We start from the raw sequence: 22,717 nt of genomic DNA on the forward strand, positions 1-22,717 counted from the left end.
TATTCATCACTCCTGAAGATGTTCAGAACTTGAGCACTTGGGCAGTGCCAACCCTGAAGGGAGGAGGAAGAAGAACAATTTGAGGAGTTAGGGCTCATGGCAAATCACATCCTGTGTCTACTCCTCCTGGAGCTTTTATGCACATGAAACATGATTAAGATAATCAACATGCAAACTTCAAGCATAAATACTGGAGAGGTGCCACAAAAGTGCACCTAGGAAGTATAGAGGGGTACGTGTGTATGTGTGTAAAGAAAGAGAAGGCTGTTATTGCTAAGCATGGGTATCTCATGCCTCAATCTCTTTAGCCCCCAACTATACCTATGAATGTCTTGAGTCTATCTAGAAGTTTCTATACCTTCTTAGACACTAAGATATTGAAGACTAAGTTAATCTGTTGAATAAGGGAACCAAAGTCACTTAAAAGAGACAGAAATTTCCACTTCCTCCTTCAGAAGATGAGGCTATGGTTTCTAGCTAAACAAGTTCAAATTAGCCCAGCTGGAGGAAGGACAATGGCTTGTAATCTACAGAGCTACAAATAGGGCACCCACTGGGGAAGGAACACTGACCACTGCGCCCTTGCAGCTCCAGCTGCCAGAGCCAGTAGTCCTGGGATTCTCCAAGATGGAGAATTAAGAATAAACTTCATTTACTTTTCCAGTGAAGTGGAAATTTTAGTCCTGGTGCCTATACTTTTGATGTTTTCCCAGAAATAATTTCAATGAAAATTGCATTTTCCTAGAACCATTCTAATTAGTTCTGTCTTGTTTTTCTCATATTTTAGCTGGAACTATTGGCCCAATAAGTGAGTTTCTTTTCTGTTTCCTAATTCTGACACTCTTTGGTCTTCTGTGGGATAGGGGACCCTCTCTTCACCCTGTTTCCATTTCTACATCTCTAGGCTTTCCCAGTCATGCTACTTGATTGCATTTGAATCTCCTGATGCCTAGGCTATCAGAAATAGATACCCTGAATTGTAACTGAGTTTAAGACAAGGGAAAGCCAAATAATTTATATTTAAAATAATGACCAGGAAAAAATTCTCTGAGTTATCATCAAAATAATCAAAACTGTTATTTATGGGCTTTTCCTAAATTGAGGGAAGAACTACAAGAAAAACAGGTAGTTCTAGAAGAAGGCAAAAGAATAAGCATGGTAAAGACAAAAGAAGAGATGGTGATGAAACAAAGATAAAGGAACTGACATCTACCAATTCCCAAACAGTTAGAATCCTTTGAGACAGCTGAAAGGTAGAGAAAAGAGGAAAACAGATGAGGGAGAGGGATGAGGGTGAAGGAGAAGAGAGAACGACCTTCAGACTAGGTTCTATATGTTCTTCTCTGCCATAGATTTATCACTTAAGATGAATGCTGAACGATTTGATCCAGTGGGTGGATTATGGGTCTTCCTGGGTTCTTAAAAATAATATTAGTGGCATAAGAATTCAGTTAACATCAAACCACACCAATTTCCTTCCTCTTTGCATTTCAGTGCAATTCACAGCACCTATTCGTAAGTACTGAACTTGTTTATCTACTCTGGTTCCTTTGACATCTGACCTACAGGTCTTTAGAACTGATCTGCCCTTTTTCTTGATATCATGCTTCTTGACTCCCCTAGTATTCCTATCACAGTTTCCAAAAAAGCTCTGAATGATGTAGAGCTTCTATGGGCTAATGTAAGAAAGTAGAAAAGAAAAGGACCCTCTTAGAAGCAGTCCTAATGCTGTCAGCAAGGGAAGGTTCATTTTTCAAATAACAGTAAGTCCCTAAAGAAATGAGGAAAAAAAGAAAAAGTTCTAAGAAAAAAAAGAGGCATTACAAATTAGCGGGAATGAGTCTTTCCAAATCCTCTAAAGAGTTTCCATCATCACTGAGAAGGGAAGGCCTCCATTCCTGTAGGTCTCCTAGGCTGTGCAACAGGAAGCCTATTCAAGGACTGCCATACATGCAACCTTTGATCTCCCTGGGGTTTTCATTATGACACTCTCTCTAGAGTAAGTATTGGAGAATGGGTATCTCTTTCATAGTTATGCAACATACTGATCTCTCCCCCTCTCTCTCTGTTTCTCAGCTGGAGCTACAGGACCTATCAGTAAGTTTTCTGTCTAATTCTTCACTGTAGAGCATTTTAATTGCCTTTGGTATATTAAGAATCCTCCCTTGGATTCCACGTTAGGACTTCAGGGGTTTGAGCGTCCACATTTTCTTGACCTTTCGATTTTCTTCTACCAAGCATTTCTGCAAGTCATTAATGATTCTGTGAATGTACATTCCACTGCTAAATACAAGCTATAAAGTAAAAGACAAACACTTGTAGAAGGTTTCCAAAGACTTGTCAACATCATACAAAGGACTTTTAAAACCAGAATGAGATGAAGTGGAATGAAACAAGGAAAAAAGGAAGATAACCAAGTTTAAATGGAGAAGAATTTTTCCCATCCTCTACAGAGATTTTAATGGACCACCAGGGTAATCTCTGTTTACTACTTACCCTCTCAGTGGATCCATTAGATGAGGAACTCTTATACGTAATAAATTTTCTTACCACTCCAGTAAGAAAGGCAACAGCCCCACTACCCAGCTGCAGCTTTCCCCAAGTTTGGTGGTACAGAGTCTTACTAGGGAACACAAACCAGAACCTGAAAGCACCTCCTCAGTTTTTTTCACTTCTTTTCTTCTTTTTTATTCTTTTATAGAGCTCTCTCAAAAGACCATCGGTAAGTCACCTAAGTCTCAAATTATAACACCTTTTAACCCTTTATAATGCTTAAAACATCAGTCTATTTTTATTTCAATGATTCATGCCCACAAACTCCAGGACCAAGTGTTTCCACTGCCTCATTATCCCACCCAGAATTCCTAAAGGTTGGATTCACCCAGATTCTGCAATAAAAGATATTAATTACAAAGCTGAAAAACAAAGTTTAAAAAAAAAAAAAGTCCCCTAAGGATGGTCTTCTGTGAGCTGTTCCCACTTTAGTACATAATCTAGCTCTTTAAAACCAATATGTAATAAAAATTTAGAACATAGCTCCTAAACTTCTTGCTTTCTATGCATGTAATCTTTCATTATATAATCTTCATTTTGTTAAAAAAAGAAAAGAAATTTTAAGATTCTTTTCATTTCTAACTACTCTGAAAAGTTCTCTCCAGGATAGGTAGGTTCTATTTCACCAACTTTTAGCAACTTGCCCTGTTGCATTTTTCCAGAGAAACATTATAAATAATGGTTAGGCTTCTAGATACAATTATCTATAATTATATGCTTATAAACAAGAGCAGTCATAGCTTCACACACTGGATTATAGTATTCCTAGCGAAAACTGAAAATATTTTTAAATTATAAAATTAAAGAAATATGATTTTAGGTTCCTCTGTGCTCATTTGACAAAATGAATGAGTCTTGTATTTGTATCTAGTCACATTCTTTGAATGATTCTTATAATGCTTTATGACTTTTCTAAATCTCAAATGCATTATGTTGTTGGATTCAATGGTGGTGGGTAAAGCAGATATTATACCCATTCCTCTTCTGCTAGAGTAATCTTGACAATGATCTGCGCAGATGTCTAAAGAGATCCCATAAGAACGTGCCTAAACACATGGGCACTATACTCAAGGAAGCCCAAAGCCATGGCTTTCTAATAGGTATTTAGAGTTCTCCCAGTTCAGATGCAGTTCACTGTTCAAGGATCATCCTTGTGTAAAACCAATATTGCCAGGTAACATGGCAGATTTACGATCTTTATCAGGTCATGAAAGGATCAGAGCTAGAAAATCAACTGAAAGCTAAATTCTCATTAAAAACTGAAGACTTTGTTGACCCTTTGTCTACAGACACTAAAACTAATCAAGACAGTCTTTGACCTTTTATCAGTCCCCAGTAAGCGGGAAGCTGTGAGAAGACAGGACCCTTATCTTCCTACCCTAATACCTACTCCTAGAACATATTAGCTGGTCAGAAATACTTTAGTACAGGGTGGTCCCTTGAAAAAGCAGTTCTGTTACTGATAGGAAAGAAAAGAAAAAAGTTTCGCATTTCTTTACTGTCTCCTTGTTTGACAAGGATCCTAGGAAACCCTTACCTCAGGCTGAAATATTGCAGTACATTTGAATATCCCTTTTGTTCTATAGTTAACCAAGCTCCCTGATGTTCTCATTACTGATACAACTTCCTCTCCCATACTCTACCTCTCCAAGTCTCATCCCTAAATAAAATTCATTAAAAGATGTATTCTTCATCTGAACACCCATACTCATTTGTCAATTTGAATTTCTTTTTAGTGCAAACTCCAGGACCTATTGGTAAGTTGCCCGTATGTATGTATGTATTAATAAGATACATATGTATGATGTAAGAAATGACGAAGAAGACAATAGAAAGATGGCTCAGAGAGGGATAAAAAATGATGTGAAGAAAAAATATGAGGCAAATGGAGAGAAGAGAATATAATTAAGATTTTACCTTAAACTCTTGGAAAGGCAACAATGTAATGGTTATCTTGCCAACTAAAACAGGGCTACAGATCTGCTGGAGGAAGATGCGATTCTTATGGAAAGGCTATAGTCCAGCAGCAATGCAGTAAAAAATATTTAATCTTGAAAATCGGGATTTAGCTATTCCAGGGAAACCATTTTCATTGCTCTCCTTTGGAAAACATCAATGGTATACATGTGTTTTTCATGTTTAAAAAGTACAATAATTTATGTTTATTTCTGTTTTAGTACAATATACTGGACCCAGTGGTAAGTCCCTTACCTATTTCTTTCCTCTGGTGTTCTACAATGTCTAAAGGGCTTGTTTCCTGTTTTAAATGTATCTATTGCCAGAAGAATGGTGGTTTTAGACATGTTTTCATGCTTTCCAGTTTCTACCTGCCTAGAATTTTCCAGGGCTATTTTTTATGGAAAAGGAATAAGAAAATTCCCTCAATAATGATCAGTAATGGCTTCTAAAACAATATAAAATTTTCTAATGTGACAGAGGAAGAATAATAAGGATGACTTTCCAGTTCTGAAGTGCTTTGTAGTTTACTAAGGGCCTACTCAAAGATAATGGAGACAATGTAAAGACAATGAGAAAAGGCAGGCAATATTTGAAAATAAACGTAAAAGAGGGAAAAGACAATCAAATGTAAAAAGATAGAGGTCTTACCAGGTTCCTTCTAGTTCCCAGGAATACTGCTCAGAATCTAGTCTACCCTAGGATCCCTCATCTTTTCCCCCAAGACCTTTTTCTTTCTCAAGTCCCATCCTGCCCAATCACCCCAAACAACCCTCAACACACACACATACACACACACACACACACACCACACCACACCACACACACACACACACACACACACACACACATGAGCTCAGGGAGTAGGATATGACAGTAGTTGGGCTGCAATTACAGGAACTGACAGATTCATCAGATACCTACAAACCACAAGTAGAAGAAAGTGGAAGGTTAAGTTTGTACTGCAACTAGAAAGAGCAAAGCTGGTGTCAAAATCTGGAGTGTCAAAACCAATCCCATGTGACAAAAAAATTTTAGTATGGAAATTAAGTAATAGCATCCCAAAGTTTAAGCCAAATAGGAAAAACATATCAGAAAGCAAGTCGGGTATACTCAGACATTACTTCAACTAGCTGAGCTTCTACCATGTATCAGAATCTAATGAGCCCTGGGGATAAAGTCATGAGTAAGAGAGAGAAAGATGTGGTTGACCTCTGGTACTGTGGAATTTACAGTCCTCCAGGATGTCTTGGAAAAAGGAACTCAAAATGTGGTGACTACAGGTGGTCTCCCACACAATCATACTATGACTGCTGAAATGGATGTTACCTGCCCTAAATGCTTCTTGTTGTGGATGAATACCAGCCATCATTTACTGACTATTCCCCTAAATCAAGGTTGCCTTTCTCAGTACTTTTTATTATCATCAAGACTTACAATCTTGAAAGTTCTCATAATTCTTATAAGGGGAAAAAAATCATAAATCAGTTCACCTCAGAGGATCCCACTGTGGCTAAAGGAAGGGCTCCATTGGTCCAAGTCCCCTAATGGTCACGTGTGCCAGAGAATCTATATAGGTACATCAATTCCCTTTCCCTTCTTTTGCTCCCTCCTTAATTCCCTCTCCCAATGTGTAAACACTTTTAAATATATAGCAATGTTTTAAATGAATTATATTGCTAAATTCATTCCTTCCTAAGCTTTCCCCTAGATTACACGTGATTTGGAGAATGCACAAAACACATTGATTGATTTTTTAATTAACAAAAGCAAGTGCTTCAAATGGGACTAGGAAAGAGAAGCATTTGGAAGAAAACTTTTCAAATCAATTAAAACGTCAGGAAGGAAAAAGACTAGTGAAAATAAGAATGGCAAAACTATACAGAAGTGTAGAAGCACAAGTTTAAAAGTTTATGAACATCTAGAAGTGTTCCTTCTATTTACAAGACCCAAAAGGAATGGAAAGGATGACCACTTTTCTGCCGCAGGCAGGAGATACAGACGTGAGGATACAAAGCACAGGGGTGGGTGCTTAAGCCCAGACCCTCAGCTAACAGGCAGGTTTCAGAGCTCCCTGCATCCTCTTTGCAGTTACTCTTTTTAAGCCTATAATGTGAGAACTGAGTTCTCTTGGTTCTACAAACTAATTTCTCCTTTTTTTTTCCTTCCATTTTTCCACCAGCTGAAACTTCAGGAACAACCTGTAAGTTCCATGCCTGTTCTTATAGTTGCTTTCAGCTTCCTACAGGGTCTGGGTATAGAAATTTATGTTTCCTTATCCCTTGCTCATTCCACTATCTAGCTGCACTAGATTCCACTATTATTCACCCCAAGAATAAATGAATTGAGGGGACTACAATCCCACTTAATAACCTAAAATATATAATGTGATATATACATATGGTTGGATGGCATCACCAACTCGATGGACATGAGTTTGAGTGAACTCCGGGAGTTGGTGATGGACAGGGAGGCCTTGTGTGCTGCAGTTCATGGGGTCACAAAGAGTCAGACACGATTGAGCAACTGAACTGAACATACATTACGGGCTTCTCTGGTGGCTCAGACGGTAAAGAATACACCTGCAATGCAGAAGACCCAGGTTCGATCCCGGGGTAGGGAAGATCCCCTAGAGCAGGGGATCATAACCCACTCCAGTATTCTTACCTGGAGAATTCCATGGACAAAGAAGCCTGGCAGGCTACAGTCCATGGGATCACAAAGAGTCAGACACAACAGCAACTAACACATCAGTTCAGTTCAGCTCAGTCACTCAGTCAATGTCTGACTCCTTGTGACCCCATGAATCACAGCACGCCAGGCTTCCCTGTCCATCACCAACTCCCAGAGTTTACCCAAACTCACATCCATCAAGTCGGTGATGCCATCCGGTCATCTCATTCTCTGTCGTCCCCTTCTCCTCCTGCCCTCAACCCCTCCCAGCATAAGGGTCTTTTCCAATGAGTCAACTCTTTGCATGAGGTGGCCAAAGTATTGGAGTTTCAGCTTCAACATCAGTCCCTGCAATGAACACCCAGGACTGATCTCCTTTAGTATGGACAGGTTGGATCTCCTTGCAGTCCAAGTGACTCTCAAGAGTCTTCTCCAACACCACAGTTCAAAAGCACCAATTCTTCTGCGCTCAGCTTTCTTTATAGTCCAACTCTCACATCCATACGTGACTACCATAGCCTTGACTAAACAGACCTTTGTTGGCAAAGTAATGTCTCTGCTTTTTAATATGCTATCTAGGTTGGTCATAACTTTCCTTCTAAGGGGTAAGCGTCTTTTAATTTCATGCCTGAAATCACCATCTGCAGTGATTTTGGAGCTCAAAAAAATAAAGTCTGACACTGTTTCCCCATCTATTTCCCATGAAGTGATTGGACTGGATGCCATGATCTTCGTTTTCTGAATGTTGAGCTTTAAGCCAACTTTTTCACTCTCCACTTTCACTTTCATCAAGAGGCTTTTTAGTTCCTCTTCACCTTCTGCCATAAGGGTGGTGTCATCTGCATATCTGAGGTTATTGATATTTCTCCTGGCAATCTTGATTCCAGCTTGTTCTTCTTCCAGCCCAGCGTTTCTCATGATGTACTCTGCATAGAAGTTAAATAAGCCAGAGTGACAATATACAGCCTTGACGTACTCCTTTTCCTATTTGGAACCAGTCGGTTGTTCCATGTCCAGTTCTAACTGTTGCTTCCTGACCTGCATACAGGTTTTTCAAGAGGCAGGTCAGGTGGTCTAGTATTCCCATCTCTTTTAGAATTTTCCACAGTTTATTGTGAGCCAAACAGTCAAAGGCTTTGGCATAGTCAAAAAAGCAGAAGTAGATGTTTTTCTGGAACTCTCTTGCTTTTTCCATGATCCAGCAGATGTTGGCAATTTGATCTCTGGTTCCTCTGCCTTTTCTAAAGCCAGTTTGAACATCTGGAAGTTCACGGTTCACATATTGCTGAAGCCTGGCTTGGAGACTTTTGAGCATTACTTTACTAGCATGTGAGATGAGTGCAATTGTGCAGTAGTTTGAGCATTCTTTGGCATTGCCTTTCTTTGGGATTGGAATGAACACTGACCTTTTCCAGTCCTGTGGCCAGTGCTGAGTTTTCCATATTTGCTGGCATACTGAGTGCAGAACTTTCAAAGCATCGTCTTTCACAATTTGAAGTAGCTCAACTGGAATTCCATCGCCTCCACTAGCTTTGTTCATAGTGATGCTTTCTAAGACCCACTTGACTTCACATTCCAGGATGTCTGGCTCTAGGTCAGTGATCACACCATCGTAATCATCTAGGTCGTGAATATCTTTTTTGTACAGTTCTTCTGTGTATTCTTGCCACCTCTTCTTAATATCTTCTGCTTCTGTTAGGTCCATACCATTTCTGTCCTTTATCAAGCCCATCATTGCATGAAATGTTCCCTGGTTTCTCTAATTTTCTTGAAGAGATCTCTAGTCTTTCCCATTCTGTTGTTTTCCTCTATTTCTTTGCATTGATCGCTGAGGAAGGCTTTCTTATCTCTCCTTGCTATTCTTTGGAACTCTGCATTCAAATGGGAATATCTTTCCTTTTCTCCTTTGCTTTTTGCTTCTTTTCACAGCTATTTGTAAGGCCTCCTCAAACAGCCATTTTGCTTTTTTGCATTTCTAACACATACCCACATACATACACACATACATTATATACAAATATATACATACATAAGGTGTATATATATATATATATATTATATTATATTTTAAAATAGAGGAAACTATCTGAAGTTTACTGTGACTTGTCAGCAAGGGAGGCAGTATATTTATGAGTGAAGGAGACCTTGAGGAGGCTGCAGAAAAAGGGAGAAAAATAGTAAAGGCAATACAGTTTAAATTACCAACCCCACTGTAAGATTTTAAGCAGTTGACCAGCCACTGCAAAAAGGGAAGAGATAAGTCATCTCCCTTTCCCGCAGTCTCCCAGACTAAGCAGAAGGCAGAATCCTACAATTCAACCTACAAGATACGATGGCAATTGTATTCCCCACCACAGAGTGCTACAACCACCTACAAGGATTTGATTCTATCTCCACAGATATTTTTGATAGTCTCTCTCAGCATAGTAAGAGGAAAACTAGTTCTTATTTTATCAGCCTTTCCACACTGATTTCTCTCTTTGCTTTTTGGCTTCGAGATCATCCTGTAAGTTTGAATATCTCACTTTCCAAAGGAACTCAGTTGTCTCCAGCAGTATCTAACAGATCTACCTGAACCAAAATTTATCCATCCTTATTGGGATTGCAATAACTTAAAGCTCCCACTTCCTTGATCTTTTATTTTTCCATTATTCAGAATTCCACTAAGTTATTAATAAATTTCCAGAATGTTCACTGAGTCATATAAAAATAAAGAGCAGGAAAAAAAATTTTCTCCATGGTTCTAAAGATTGTTAGTTAAGCACTTTCCATGCAGAAGAGAAAAATGAGTGAGAGAAAAAGATACAGATAATATTTCTATTTTCCAGGAAATAAAATATTTCTTATTTTATAGGTCATTTATATCAGCAATTAGTAAGTTGTTTATTTCTCTGCTGTGCACTTATCAAGGTCCAGTAATGTCTATTGGAACTTGAGTTCTGGTATAGGAATTTGAAACTCCTATTTTATTTTCCCTTTTGCTTCTCCATTAACCAGTATTCCATCAGCTGATTATAATTTTTCTGGAAAGTTCAAATGTCTGATCAGAAAAACTTTTTCTGTCTCTGACAGAAAAATTGAACAGAAGAGTAGACAAGAAAGGAGTAATTAAAAAAATCTCTCTGCTTGTTTTCAGCGGAAGCAACTCCTCATGCAGTCAGTAAGTCTGTTTGATTGTTTGCCCCAGTGTTTAACTGATTTCTAATGGGGTCCAAAATTCTTTACCTGGCCATACTGGAATACAAAGGGCTTGAGGTACATCTTGTTCTCTTGCAACCTGGCTATCAAAATGCCCCTGGGTTATTTTGACCAGGAAAGGTCTGACACTACTAATTTACGTAAAAATGAAGAGGGGAGAAAAAAGTTTTGCTTAGTTATAAAGACCAAGAAGAGACTACCTACAGACAATGAAAAAATGATGGGAGAGAAAGGAGGGGATAAGAAGCTTCTAAGACAGTTTTCATTTGGACTTCCTGCCCTACTTAGTCTGTTTTTCCATATTTGAATTCCAAGATACTTGAGGAAATTTCCCTGACCATATAGGTATTTCAAAGATTAGAAGTAACTTTCCTTCATGTCTCACATTCATATTTTCAATAAGTCTCTCAGCTTTTTAATAACTTTGTGGGGGGGGGCGGGGGGCGGGAAAAAAGTCCACTGATTCACGTAAAAAATAAAGAGCAGAGAGAAAAGTTTCCAAGCAGTTAAAAATGATATGTTACAAGGGACTTCACAAAATGAAAACATATTGAATGGGGAAAAAGTGGGGGAAAGATAAAAATTTTCTCGGTTGTGTTTTCTAGATGGACCAGCTCCACAAGCCCTCAGTAAGTCACTCCATGTTTCTTCCACTGCAGGGTCCTATTTCTCCTTTCCCCAGTTGTGCTGGAATTGCTGGGCATAGGGTACATGCTGCTTTAACTAACCACTTACCCTCTCATGGTCAAAATTCCACTGTTATAAATGACTTTTTGAAAAGTCCAAATCCTGCTGACTTATGTTAAAAGCAAATAAAGACCAAAGGTAACATTTTTTCCTATTGTTATAATGACCTATCAAGAAGGAACTCTCTTTAAAAACGCAGACAGAAATACAGTGTGAGAGAAAAAGAGTTGTGATGATATTTTTCTGTCTTTCAGCTTGTCCACCTTCAATGCTCAGGGGTAAGTTTCATCCATTTTTTCACTATTTCCTATTATTGTTCTCTACAAGGCCTAGGGACCAGACCCTGTCCTCCTCATTTCTAACTCTGTGTAGCGACCTAAGACTCATAGCTCTAATTCCCTCTGCCTTCTGCTCATCCAACTTCTTTCTCTGGGAAGTCAACTTATATTTACTTAGTTGCAAACATGTATTTACTTTGCATCTCCTATGTGGTCAGAACTATATAAGTGCTTTAATTATTAATACTTTACACTATTTAATTCTTAGAGTAACTTCACTGACCTCTCCATAAAGCCTAAGAAACTGAGGCCACATCCTGGCCCAAGAATACATAGTCATAGACCCATAATTTACACAAAGAGCTATGGGACAAATAAGCTTCTCCCCTACACAAATATAATTCCTTAAAAAGAAAGTTGGTTTTTTCAAACAAATATCCACTGACATCTAACTTGTTTTTTAGGTCTGCCCCTGGCACCCATAAGTAAGTATAACATCTCTTTCTCTACTTTGGTTCTGTTTGGTCTTCAAAGTCTCAGGGACTTTTTTCTGTTATAGTGATTTGATTTTTTCATTGCTCACTTATTTTATTACTCAGCTTCCCCTACATTATTTTATGGGCATTATTATTAAAGGCTTCCCTGCTGGCTCAGTCAGTAAAGAGTCCGCCTGCAATGTAAGAGAACCATGTTTGAGGCAACCCACTCCAGTATTCTAGCCTGGAGAATCCCATGGACAGAGGAGCCTCGAGGGCTACAGTCCATGGGGTCACAAAGAGTCAAACATGACTGACTGAGTGACTAACACTTTCCCCTACATTATACATAATTTAAGAAAATACTGATTAGGGACTTCCCTGGTAATCTAGGGGTTAAGACTCTGTGCTCCCAGTGCAGGAAGCAGAGGTTCAAATCCCTGGTCGGGGAACTATCCTGCATGCCATGTGGTACAGCCAGAACAAAAAGAAAGAGTAAGGTAGCATTTGTCAACAACAACAATAAAAAACTGAATATTATGAAATAACAGAGGTAGGCAGATTTTTTTGAGAGAGAGAAGGAAGTTCAAAATGATGTTTAAATGGAGACAGACTTTTGAGTGTTCCCTCAAAGAATACATTGCTATCCAAAGGAAACAGAAATATTCAGTTATCTTTACCTGGTACTATACCCAAAGTTGTTCAGATACAGTATATGAAGAAGACTTTTGATAAAACCCTGCTTTGACTTCATCATTAAATCATCACTGCTTAATCTTATATCTAAGTTTGCATTGCAACTGCTTTCTACAGCTGTTTGCAATGCTTTCTTCTTATTCCTACCCAAGTCCTCCCCTCACAGACACAGACAGAATATATTAAATAATATTATGTTTTTTGTATTTAAGAAAAATTTCATGGATTTATTTTTATTTTTTAGTGATTTCACAGAGAACCTCAAGTAAGTTTTTTACTTATCAATCTGTCTTATGTGAGACTTTTTCTCAGCATAGATGTTTCTATTTTAATTAGCCAAAAGGTTGAGACTCATGTTTCTCATGTTCATTTGCTTCCATATTACCCAAAGGCCTCAAGATTAGGAATGCAAAATGACCTTTCTGATACATAACTATAGAAGTTCCTATTATTTCAGCTCTTAACTTCTCAGATTACATCCTGGAAAATCCCATGGATGGAGGAGCCTGGTAGGCTACAGTCCATGAGGTCGCTAAGAGTCGGACACGACTGAACGACTTCACTTTCACTCTTCACTTTCATGCATTGGAGAAGGAAATGGCAACTCACTCCAGTGTTCTTGCCTTGAGAATCTCAGGGACGGGGAAGCCTGGTTGGGCTGCTGTCTATGGGGTCGCACAGAGTTGGACACAACTGAAGCGACTTAGCAGAAGCAGCAGAAACTTCTCAGATTACAAATACCAACAGTGACTTAATATTTAAACAAGATAAACCACTGACCATGGTGATATTTTGGAGAAGGCAATGGCAATCCACTCCAGTATTCTTGCCTGGAAAATCTCTTGGACAAAGGAGCCTGGCAGGCTACAGTTCATGGGGTTTCAAGAGTCAGACACAACTTAGCAACTAAACCAAACCATGGTGATATTTAATATAGAATTCATGAAGCCATATTTTTCACTGTTCTAGTGTTCCATAATTTGAATTTGGTTCTCATATCTATAAGTGATTTTTACGCAAGCCCAATATCCCCTAGGGTTTCTCAGATTGAAATAAAATCACATTAATATTAAAACCCAAAGTGCCTGTCAAGGTTAAAATTTTAGATATCAACAGAGCCCAAAAAAGTAATATAACTGAATGAGGTAAAGTACATCCCCTAGGAATTATGGAGAATTAGAATGCCATATACAGTCTAAAGAACACAGCTGCTATATAACTCTACCCAATTTTCCCACAAATGGTAAAATTGTGATCATCTGATGCAAAGAATTGCCATGCTGCAGTCCATGGTGTCGCAAAGAGTTGGACATGACTTAGTGACTGAACAAAAACATCAACTTGTAGAATATATGTTTTAGTTCTTGGAAGGAATCTACAAGAGCTTGCCCATTTCTAAGGGCTCCACTGCACTATGCTTGATGGGGAAGTACTGACTCCAGTCTGGAATATTTCAAAACCCCTTAGTTTTGTCCCCCTGATAGTATATCTCATAGCCTGTCATTGATGAGATACCCTCATCAAGTAGGCAACCAACTTGAGTGAAGTACCAGTACCAAAGCTCAAGCCTGGATATCTTCCACAATGCCCACCTGACCTTCAAGAAGCTCGTATCCTTGTCGCTAGAAAAAGGAAGAAGATGCCTGCTGCTCCAAGGCATCCTCCTCACTGTACACTGCTCCCTCTCTTCAATTTTCTTTTCCTTATGCTCAAAATGCACAAAACAAATCAGCAAATCCACCAAGCAGACATTCAATTAGGAAATGGTTTGCCACGCACATTTTCTCACAGACAATCCCCGCCCCAGTCTTTATAAGCAAATCTCTTGAAGTCCTTCTCATTTGCTTTCAGGAAGGAAATCACTATACCTTCCTATCCCACATCGTTTCTTAGTCAACTACCCACAACACTGAAGATTACTTTAAATCTCCTTCCTCTTAAACTTGTGTGCTTATGGAGGCTTGGAAGAAGGATGATATGTGGGACAGAAGAACTAATTTGGTCATCATTTGTTAAAGCCTTAGAGCAGCATCTCTGCATCGCACAGCTCTAGGGGTCCCTTCCCACTATCCTGAGTCGTGCAATCCTTCCTATGGGTTTGTCTCACCTAAGTTGTATGAGGAGGGAAATATGAGAGGTTACAGCCTCTTTTTCCTTAGATTTTTATCTCAGTAGTCAATGTGGGGGTAATCGAGACAGTCCCATTTCACATCCTCTTCCCTTTGCTTTAGGGAGAGAGCAGGTGGAGAATGAACTTGATAAATTTAGTGTAGAGATAGCATTTTAAAACCACTGAACTAAATTTGATCACCAGTGGTGCCTGTAAAGATAAGAACACTAAGAATTGTGCTCAGGAATGTCAGTTTTAGAGATTAGGAAGAAGAAAAAAATCCAGCAAAATATAGAAAGAAGGAGTGTTCAGGGAAGAAGAAGAAAAACCAGGAGAGTGGGTTATAGAACTCAAGAGAGTATTTCCAGATGAAAAGGGTATATAAACAACTGCACCTAAAACTTTTAAGAAATAAAAAATTGGTCATTGAATTTTGTAAAATGAGGGTTATTAGTAATCTTAATAGGGTAAAGGGGAAACAAAAGTCTAATTGAAGAGGTTAAGGAGAGAGAGAAAAGTTAGAATGGTAAAGTAGTTGATATGGCGTATAGCATGGCACCCCACTCCAGTACTCTTGCCTGGAAAATCCCATGGGCCGAGGAGCCTGATGGGCTGCAGTCCATGGGGTCGCTAAGAGTCGGACACGATTGAACGACTTCACTTTCACTTTTCACTTTCATGCTTTGGAGAAGGAAATGGCAACCCACTCCAGTGTTCTTGCCTGGAGAATCCCAGGGACGGGGGAGCCTGGTGGGCTGCCGTCTATGGGGTCGCACAGAGTTGGACACTACTGAAGCGACTTAGCAGCAGCAGCAGCAGAGCTAAGATACAGAGAAGGCGATCGCACCCCACTCCAGTACTCTTACCTGGAAAATCCCATGGACGGAGGAGCCTGGTGGGCTGCAGTCCGTGGGGTCGCGAAGAGTCGGACACGACTGAGCGACTTCACTTTCCACTTTCATGCATTGGAGAAGGAAATGGCAACCCACTCCAGTGTTCTCGCCTGGAGAATCCCAGGGACGGCGGAGCCTGGTGGGCTGCTGTCTATGGGGTCGCACAGAGTCGGACACGACTGAAGCGACTTAGCAGCAGCAGCAACAGCAGTAGACCTAAGAAAACATCATAAGAGCAGCAAAGACGGGAGCTCTGATAGGTTGTGACTTCCCTCGTGAGGAATAAAAGATAGACTGCTATCCATGTTTAAAAAAAGGTAATAGAAGTTACATATATTTTTTAATGCAGTTTGGAAAAAGAATAAGCAGATATAAAAAAACAAAGTTGAAATCTTTGAAATGAAAAAAGTTACTGAAATTGAAACAACAGATAATTAAATAAAATCAGAGACCTAGATGGGAAAAGAAAGAGTGAGCTCCACCACTAGCTATGGACCATTTCTTCCATAACATTTCCAAGGGAAATGGTCCTTGTAGAATCTCTTTTTTTCTTTCCACTACTGTTCAGTCTATGATGCTCATCATAACATCAGTGAAAATGTGTTTCTGTTTCATTAGACAATCACACTAATTTGTTCCTTTGCTTTTTTTAATTAAAGCAAGACCTGAAAAATCTAAAGGTAGGTCCTATGTTTCTCTCAATTCTATTGTTATCACTGGTGTTTCATGGTACCTAGAGGCCTTTTTGTGCCTTGTTTTTAGTGTGAATGTTCACCAAGGCTTAAGATTTATATTTCTGATTCTATGGTTTATTTTTTTCTAGCATTTCTCTCCTTCTAGCTCCTTGTTTCCCTATTCATATTTTCAGTAGCTTGCTTCATTCTGAACTATCAACATTCATTTGGAGGCTATAATTCAAACTAACTGGTATACTATGGGGTACTATAATAACAAATACTAGTTGTTACATACTTACAAGGTACCAGGCACTGTACTTAGCTTTATATATGCATATACATTATATAAGATAAATATTGTTATTCCTATAAGAAGAAGGAAGTAGTAAGACTAGGTAACTTGCTATGACCCCACAATTATAAACAGAAGAGGTTGGGATTCAAATTCAGGTTTATTTACCTGAATCTAAAAGCAAGTACTGCTTTCATCCCATTCAAATGGGGAGTCACCAGCCCTAAGATATCTATGTGACTGAGAAAAAGAGAACTTTTCTAAAATTAATCTAAAAAACAGTAATTAGCAAATAAGAATCACAGTAATGATCATGATAAATCAATACGATCATTCCAAAGAAGGGATTAGAAAAAAAGGAATAATAATAAGGAGGCAATAAAGTGTGACATAAAAATCTTACCAGAAACTTTGAATTGGCAGAGAAAAATCAAAAGGAAGAAATAGCATCTTCCAATGATTCCTCTCTGATCCTTTCTTTCCAAAAAATCACTCAAATTAAAAAGTACTTAAGCAGAATAATCGGAAGACATTTATTCTCCCACTAATTTAACTGATTCTAAATAGAGAGTTTGGTGGTCTTTCAAAGTCCTGTGTTTTAAAACTTCCTGCATAAAGTGTGAGAAGTAACTCGTTCTTCACGTCTCATTCATTCAATTATTTTATTTCTCTTTCACAGTAAGGCGAGAACCACCAAGTAAGTTTCATTTCTATCCATCAATTCTGGGGTTGGTTCCTGTGTTGATTATATCCTTTTCTGAACAAGTAAGACTTTGACATTCAAGTTTTTCAATTTCTTTATTAATATTGATTAACTTCCTCTAGTCACTGATGAATATTTTGAAAGTAAAAAACTCAAAAATGGCAAATAACAAACAGGTTAAAGGTGACCTGGAGTTGGAAATAATGTTTTTGAACATTTTTTGTGTATGTAAATTGTTACCTGTGGAAAAAAGTATTAATTGTTAGTATTTTTATTAGAATTTATAAGTTCTCTTTGGTAGGAAATTTAAAAATCATAAGACAGAAATAAACCTGAACTGGCAAAGTTAAATTCATTGAGATCTTACTCATTCAAAAAAATATAATTATTGAGGTCTTATCATGTGCCAGGCACTGGGAATATAGCAGGGACCAAAAATAGAAAAAGTCACTCCTGTCCTAGAGTTCATATGTAAATTTGAACATTCTAGACATGTTTCTCATCCAGAGAAGTTGGGGAAAATAGGAATAAAATGTAGCTTATTTCTCTCACTTCTAGAAATGGAACTATTGTATCTGACATATATGTTTCAGTAGTATTATAGAGTATATTTCCATCTTTATTTACCGAACAATATCAATTAGATCAATGAGAGCCATATTCTCTGTATCTACATTAATGACAACTGCAATTCTAAGAAATTCCCTTTCTGTTTGATATTTGTTATTTATTCACTGTGGGCTTTTTCCTAAAAATGATTGTTTCCATTTCAAGGAAAAAATTGACATTTCTGTTTTTCACACCCTCTCCTCAGAATCCTACTAGAATACTTTCATTCTACACAAAGCACAGATTACAATGATAAGTGGGGGAAATTAATATGATCTATTTTTTTCAAGTTAAAATGTCCTACTAAAAACAAACTAGACTTCATATATTTTAAGAGACTTATGATAAGGACACGATAGAGATTATATATTATTGCCCAAGGAGAAACACAGGGAAAGTGAAGTCAATCTTCATTTCTGACAGCTGGAATTGCTTATGTTCATTAATTTTTGCAAACACACAAACCAAATTCTTCCCCCTTGTATTATTAAATAATATCTAGAAGATGAAGCTGATAAGCAGAAATAATTAAGAATGCCAAGAAAATCTTCGGATTCACTCTACTGACTTTTCAAGAAAATAATATGTTTTCAACTAAATGTAAGACAAGAATGACAGAGAAAAGTGGGAAAACTCCCAGGAAAGAGTAAATAAAGGATATGAGGCTTTTCCAGCTCTGTGGTATTTTAATTTCCATGAGAAATTAGATAAAAGGAAAATAACTTCCCCCTTTCTTATCCTTTTAAAATGATTGTGTTACTGTACAAGAAAGATTAAAGTAACTCATGTAAAAGATTTGGAACTTACTCTTCCTTTTTCATCCCAGAAATTCTTGTCTGGAAACAGTATTAGTAAGAATTCTATTATCAGTGTCAATTCTGTTATCAATGTCAACCCGTACTAATCATTTGTGTTTGGATTTTAGCACATGTAGCAGTACCTATCAGTAAGTCCTTTTTAATTTCATAAATTTGGTACAAATTGGGATTGTAAACTGAGATATTTTTCCCAAATATTACCAATTGCATTTATTCTATTTATAAATAGTCTCTCTCTCTTTTACTTGGCAACCTGCTGTTATTAATTTTTCAATAAAAAGAATAAATATTTGATTGAGACTAAGTATTAAAAATATTTTGTTTTCTAAAACTATTCAAAGAGCTTTTAATAACAAAAACCTTCCATACTACAAAAAGGAAAGATATATAGGGGGGATATAACAAATATGGAAATATCAATAAAAAATAGAGGGAAACTCAGTATGATATGTTAGGTGTGGGAAGAAGAAAGAGAATAATTGCAATTAGCATTCAAATTTTTTGAAAGCTCTCCACATGATTTAAATCCTGTATACTAGAGCAGAAAGAAAAAGAATGACATAAGCATTTATGTTATTAGCCCAGTCTGCCTTTCTACTACATTGAAATACACTGAAGACAGTCACATCAGACTAGGACTACTATTTCACCACAAAGAAATGCTAAGTCCTCTTATTCCATTTTTGATTTCTTTCTGGGGGAGGTTTAGTGTCTTCCAAACATCTCTCTGTTGCCTTGGAAAAACAAGGAAGGTAACTATATTCTTGATCCTAAAATTCTGCTATTATATATTTGTTTCATGTTGTTCTACCAGTTACTCCAGTACCTATTGGTAAGTTATTATTCATCTATTTCTTAATTCCAATGTCTTTTTGAAAATTAGCCCTCAAGTAAAGGACTTCATATTTACATTTTCCAACCCACTTTGCCTCCCCATTATCCAGTACCCTTAAGTTACTGATAAATTTCAAAACCATAGTATGCCCAATGACTGGTAAAAATAAATAAATAAATAAAAGATAGAAAATTAAGACCTTGAGGTAGTATTTTTCACCCAAAGAAGAAACAAATTTAAATAGAATAAACAATGTCAGCATTGCTTTGGTAAGTATTATACACTGATACATCACTGATCCCATTTAAATTAATATAACCCTTTTAGAAAGCAAACGTGCAGAGGCAGTATATTGCAAGATATAAAGAATATAAAAGCCATATGATTATCTCAATAGATGCAGAGAAAGCCTTTGACAAAATTCAACATCCATTTATGATAAAAACTCTCCAGAAAGCAGGAATAAAAGGAACATACCTCAACATAATAAAAGCTATATATGACAAACCCACAGCAAACATTATCCTCAATGGTGAAAAATTGAAAGCATTTCCCCTAAAGTCAGGAATAAGACAAGGGTGCCCAAATTCACCATTACTATTAAACACAGATTTGGAAGTTTTGGCCACAGCAATCAGAGAAGAAAAAGAAATTAAAGGAATCCAAATTGGAAAAGAGAAGTAAAACTCTCACTGTTTGCAGATGACATGATCTTCTACATAGAAAACCCTACTCCACCAGAAAATTACTATAGCTAATCAATGAATATAGTGAAGTTGCAGGATATAAAATCAACACACAGAAATCCCTTGCATTCCCATACACTAATAATGAGAAAATAGATAAATTAAGAGAGATTAAGAGAAATTAAACAATTCCATTCACCATTACAACAAAAGAATAAAATACTTAGGAATATATCTACCTAAAGAAACTGAAGACCTATATATAGAAAACTATAAAACACTGATGAAAGACATCAAAGAGGACACTAATAGATGGAGAAATATACCGTGTTCGTTGATTGGAAGAATCAATATAATGAAAATGAGTATACTACCCAAAGCAATCTATAGATTCAATGCAATCCCTATCAAGCTACCAACGGTTTTCTTCACAGAGCTAGAACAAATAATTTCACAATTTGTATGGAAATACAAAAAAACTCAAATAGCCAAAGCAATCTTGAGAAAGAAGAATGGAACTGGAGGAATCAACCCGCCTGACTTCAGGCTCTACTACAAAGCCACAGTCATCAAGACAGTATGGTACTGACACAAAGACAGAAATATAGATCAATGGAACAAAATAAAAAGCCTAGAGGTAAATCCACGCACCTATGGACACCTTATCTTTGACAAAGGAGGCAAGAATATACAATGGAGAAAAGACAATCTCTTTAACAAGTAGTGCTGGCAAAACTGGTCAACCACTTGTAAAAGAATGAAACTAGAGCACTTTCTAACACCATACACAAAATAAACTCAAAATGGATTAAAGATCTAAACATAAGACCAGAAACTATAAAACTCCTAGAGGAGAACACAGGCAAAACACTCTCTGACATACATCACAGCAGGATCCTCTATGACCCACCTCCCAGAATATTGGAAATAAAAGCAAAAATAAACAATTGAGACCTAATTAAACTTAAAAGCTTCTGTATAACAAAGGAAACTATAAGCAAGGTGAAAAGACAGCCTTCAGAATGGGAGAAAATAATAGCAAACGCAGCAACTGACAAACAACTAATCTCAAAAATATACAAGCAACTCTTGCAGCTCAATTCCAGAAAAAAAAGTGACCCAATCAAAAAATGGGCCAAAGAACTAAACAGACATTTCTTCAAAGAAGACATACAAATGGCTAACAAACACATGAAAAGATGCTCAACATCACTCATTATCAGATAATTGCAGATCAAAACCACAATGAGGTACCATTTCACACCAATCAGAAATGGCTGCGATCCAAAAGTCTACAAGCAATAAATGCTGGAGAGGGTATGGGAAAAAGGGAACTGTTGGTGGGAATGCAAACTAGTACAGCCACTATGGAAAACAGTGTGGAGATTCCTTAAAAAAACTGGAAATAGAAGTGCCTTATGACCCAGCAATCCCACTGCTGGGCATACACACTGAGGAAACCAGAATTGAAAGACATACATATACCCCAATGTTTATCGCAGCACTGTTTATAATAGCCAGGACATGGAAGCAACCTAGATGTCCATCAGCAGATGAATGGATAAGAAAGCAGTGGTACATATACACAATGGAGTACTACTCAGCCATTAAAAAGAATACATTTGAATCAGTTCTAATGAGGTGGATGAAACTGGAGCCTATTATACAGAAAGAAAAACACTAATACAGTATACTAACGCATATATATGGAATTAGAAAGATGGTAACGATAACCCTGTATGTGAGACAGCAAAAGAGACACAGATGTATAGAACAGTCTTTTGGACTCTGTGGGGGTGGGGGGAATGATTTGGGAGAATGGCATTGAAACATGTATAATATCATATATGAAACGAATCCCCAGCCCAATTTCGATGCACAATACTGGATGCTTGAGGCTGGTGCACTGGGATGACCCAGAGGGATTGTATGGGGAGGGTGGAAGGAGGGGGGTTTGGAATGGGGAACACGTGTATACCTGTGGCAGATTCATGTTGATGTATGGCAAAACCAATACAATATTGTAAAGTAATTAACCTCCAATTAAAATAAATAAATTTATATTTTTTATTAAAAAAAATATAAAGAATAGAGTATCCTTTAAACTCGTAGTTCCATTTCCATATACATCCTCTAAGGAATCATTCTAAATATGGAACAAAACAATTTGCATGATGCTAACTGGTTTAAAAAAAAAAAAAAGGAAACGTAATATTTCAGTGTCTAAGAAAGGAATCAGACAGACCAATCAAATCTCAGTTAAAACACTTACCAGGCATGTGGCTGTTGGTAAATATTTAATCTCTTAAAATTTAATTTATATTATCTTTATTTGGTATTGTCTTTAGTCATTTCTTTGAAAATTTGATGTTCTCATTCTCATTATTCCACATTACTGAAACAACTAATTTATTTATAATTAGTGGAAAACATAAACCCCTACTAACAGAAAAAAAATAAAATAAGGAAAAACAAATGCTGGTGACAGTTTAAACATTTCATCAATGCAAGTCAAGCTGTGAGGAAAATCTGACGATGAAGAGACGAGAGAGGAAGTCAAATCTCTTCACCAAAAGA

General features: G+C 37.3%; 1 protein-coding gene across 1 annotated transcript in view; it reads left to right on the top strand.

Moving 5' to 3' along the window:
• Positions 1-22,717, top strand: part of TSBP1 (testis expressed basic protein 1) — a 67,119-nt gene that overhangs the window by 20,421 nt on the left and 23,981 nt on the right. Inside the window, exons 13-28 of the mRNA XM_027524479.1 lie at positions 788-808; positions 1,495-1,515; positions 2,077-2,097; positions 2,702-2,722; positions 4,290-4,310; positions 4,731-4,751; positions 6,692-6,712; positions 10,319-10,342; positions 10,986-11,009; positions 11,322-11,345; positions 11,810-11,830; positions 12,762-12,782; positions 16,180-16,200; positions 17,169-17,186; positions 18,727-18,747; positions 19,434-19,451. Coding sequence (XP_027380280.1) covers positions 788-808; positions 1,495-1,515; positions 2,077-2,097; positions 2,702-2,722; positions 4,290-4,310; positions 4,731-4,751; positions 6,692-6,712; positions 10,319-10,342; positions 10,986-11,009; positions 11,322-11,345; positions 11,810-11,830; positions 12,762-12,782; positions 16,180-16,200; positions 17,169-17,186; positions 18,727-18,747; positions 19,434-19,451 — 339 coding nt within the window. The remainder of the gene's footprint in view (positions 1-787; positions 809-1,494; positions 1,516-2,076; positions 2,098-2,701; positions 2,723-4,289; positions 4,311-4,730; positions 4,752-6,691; positions 6,713-10,318; positions 10,343-10,985; positions 11,010-11,321; positions 11,346-11,809; positions 11,831-12,761; positions 12,783-16,179; positions 16,201-17,168; positions 17,187-18,726; positions 18,748-19,433; positions 19,452-22,717) is intronic.

The sequence above is a fragment of the Bos indicus x Bos taurus genome, chromosome 23 (assembly GCF_003369695.1).
Source record: "Bos indicus x Bos taurus breed Angus x Brahman F1 hybrid chromosome 23, Bos_hybrid_MaternalHap_v2.0, whole genome shotgun sequence".
NCBI lineage: Eukaryota > Metazoa > Chordata > Mammalia > Artiodactyla > Bovidae > Bos > Bos indicus x Bos taurus.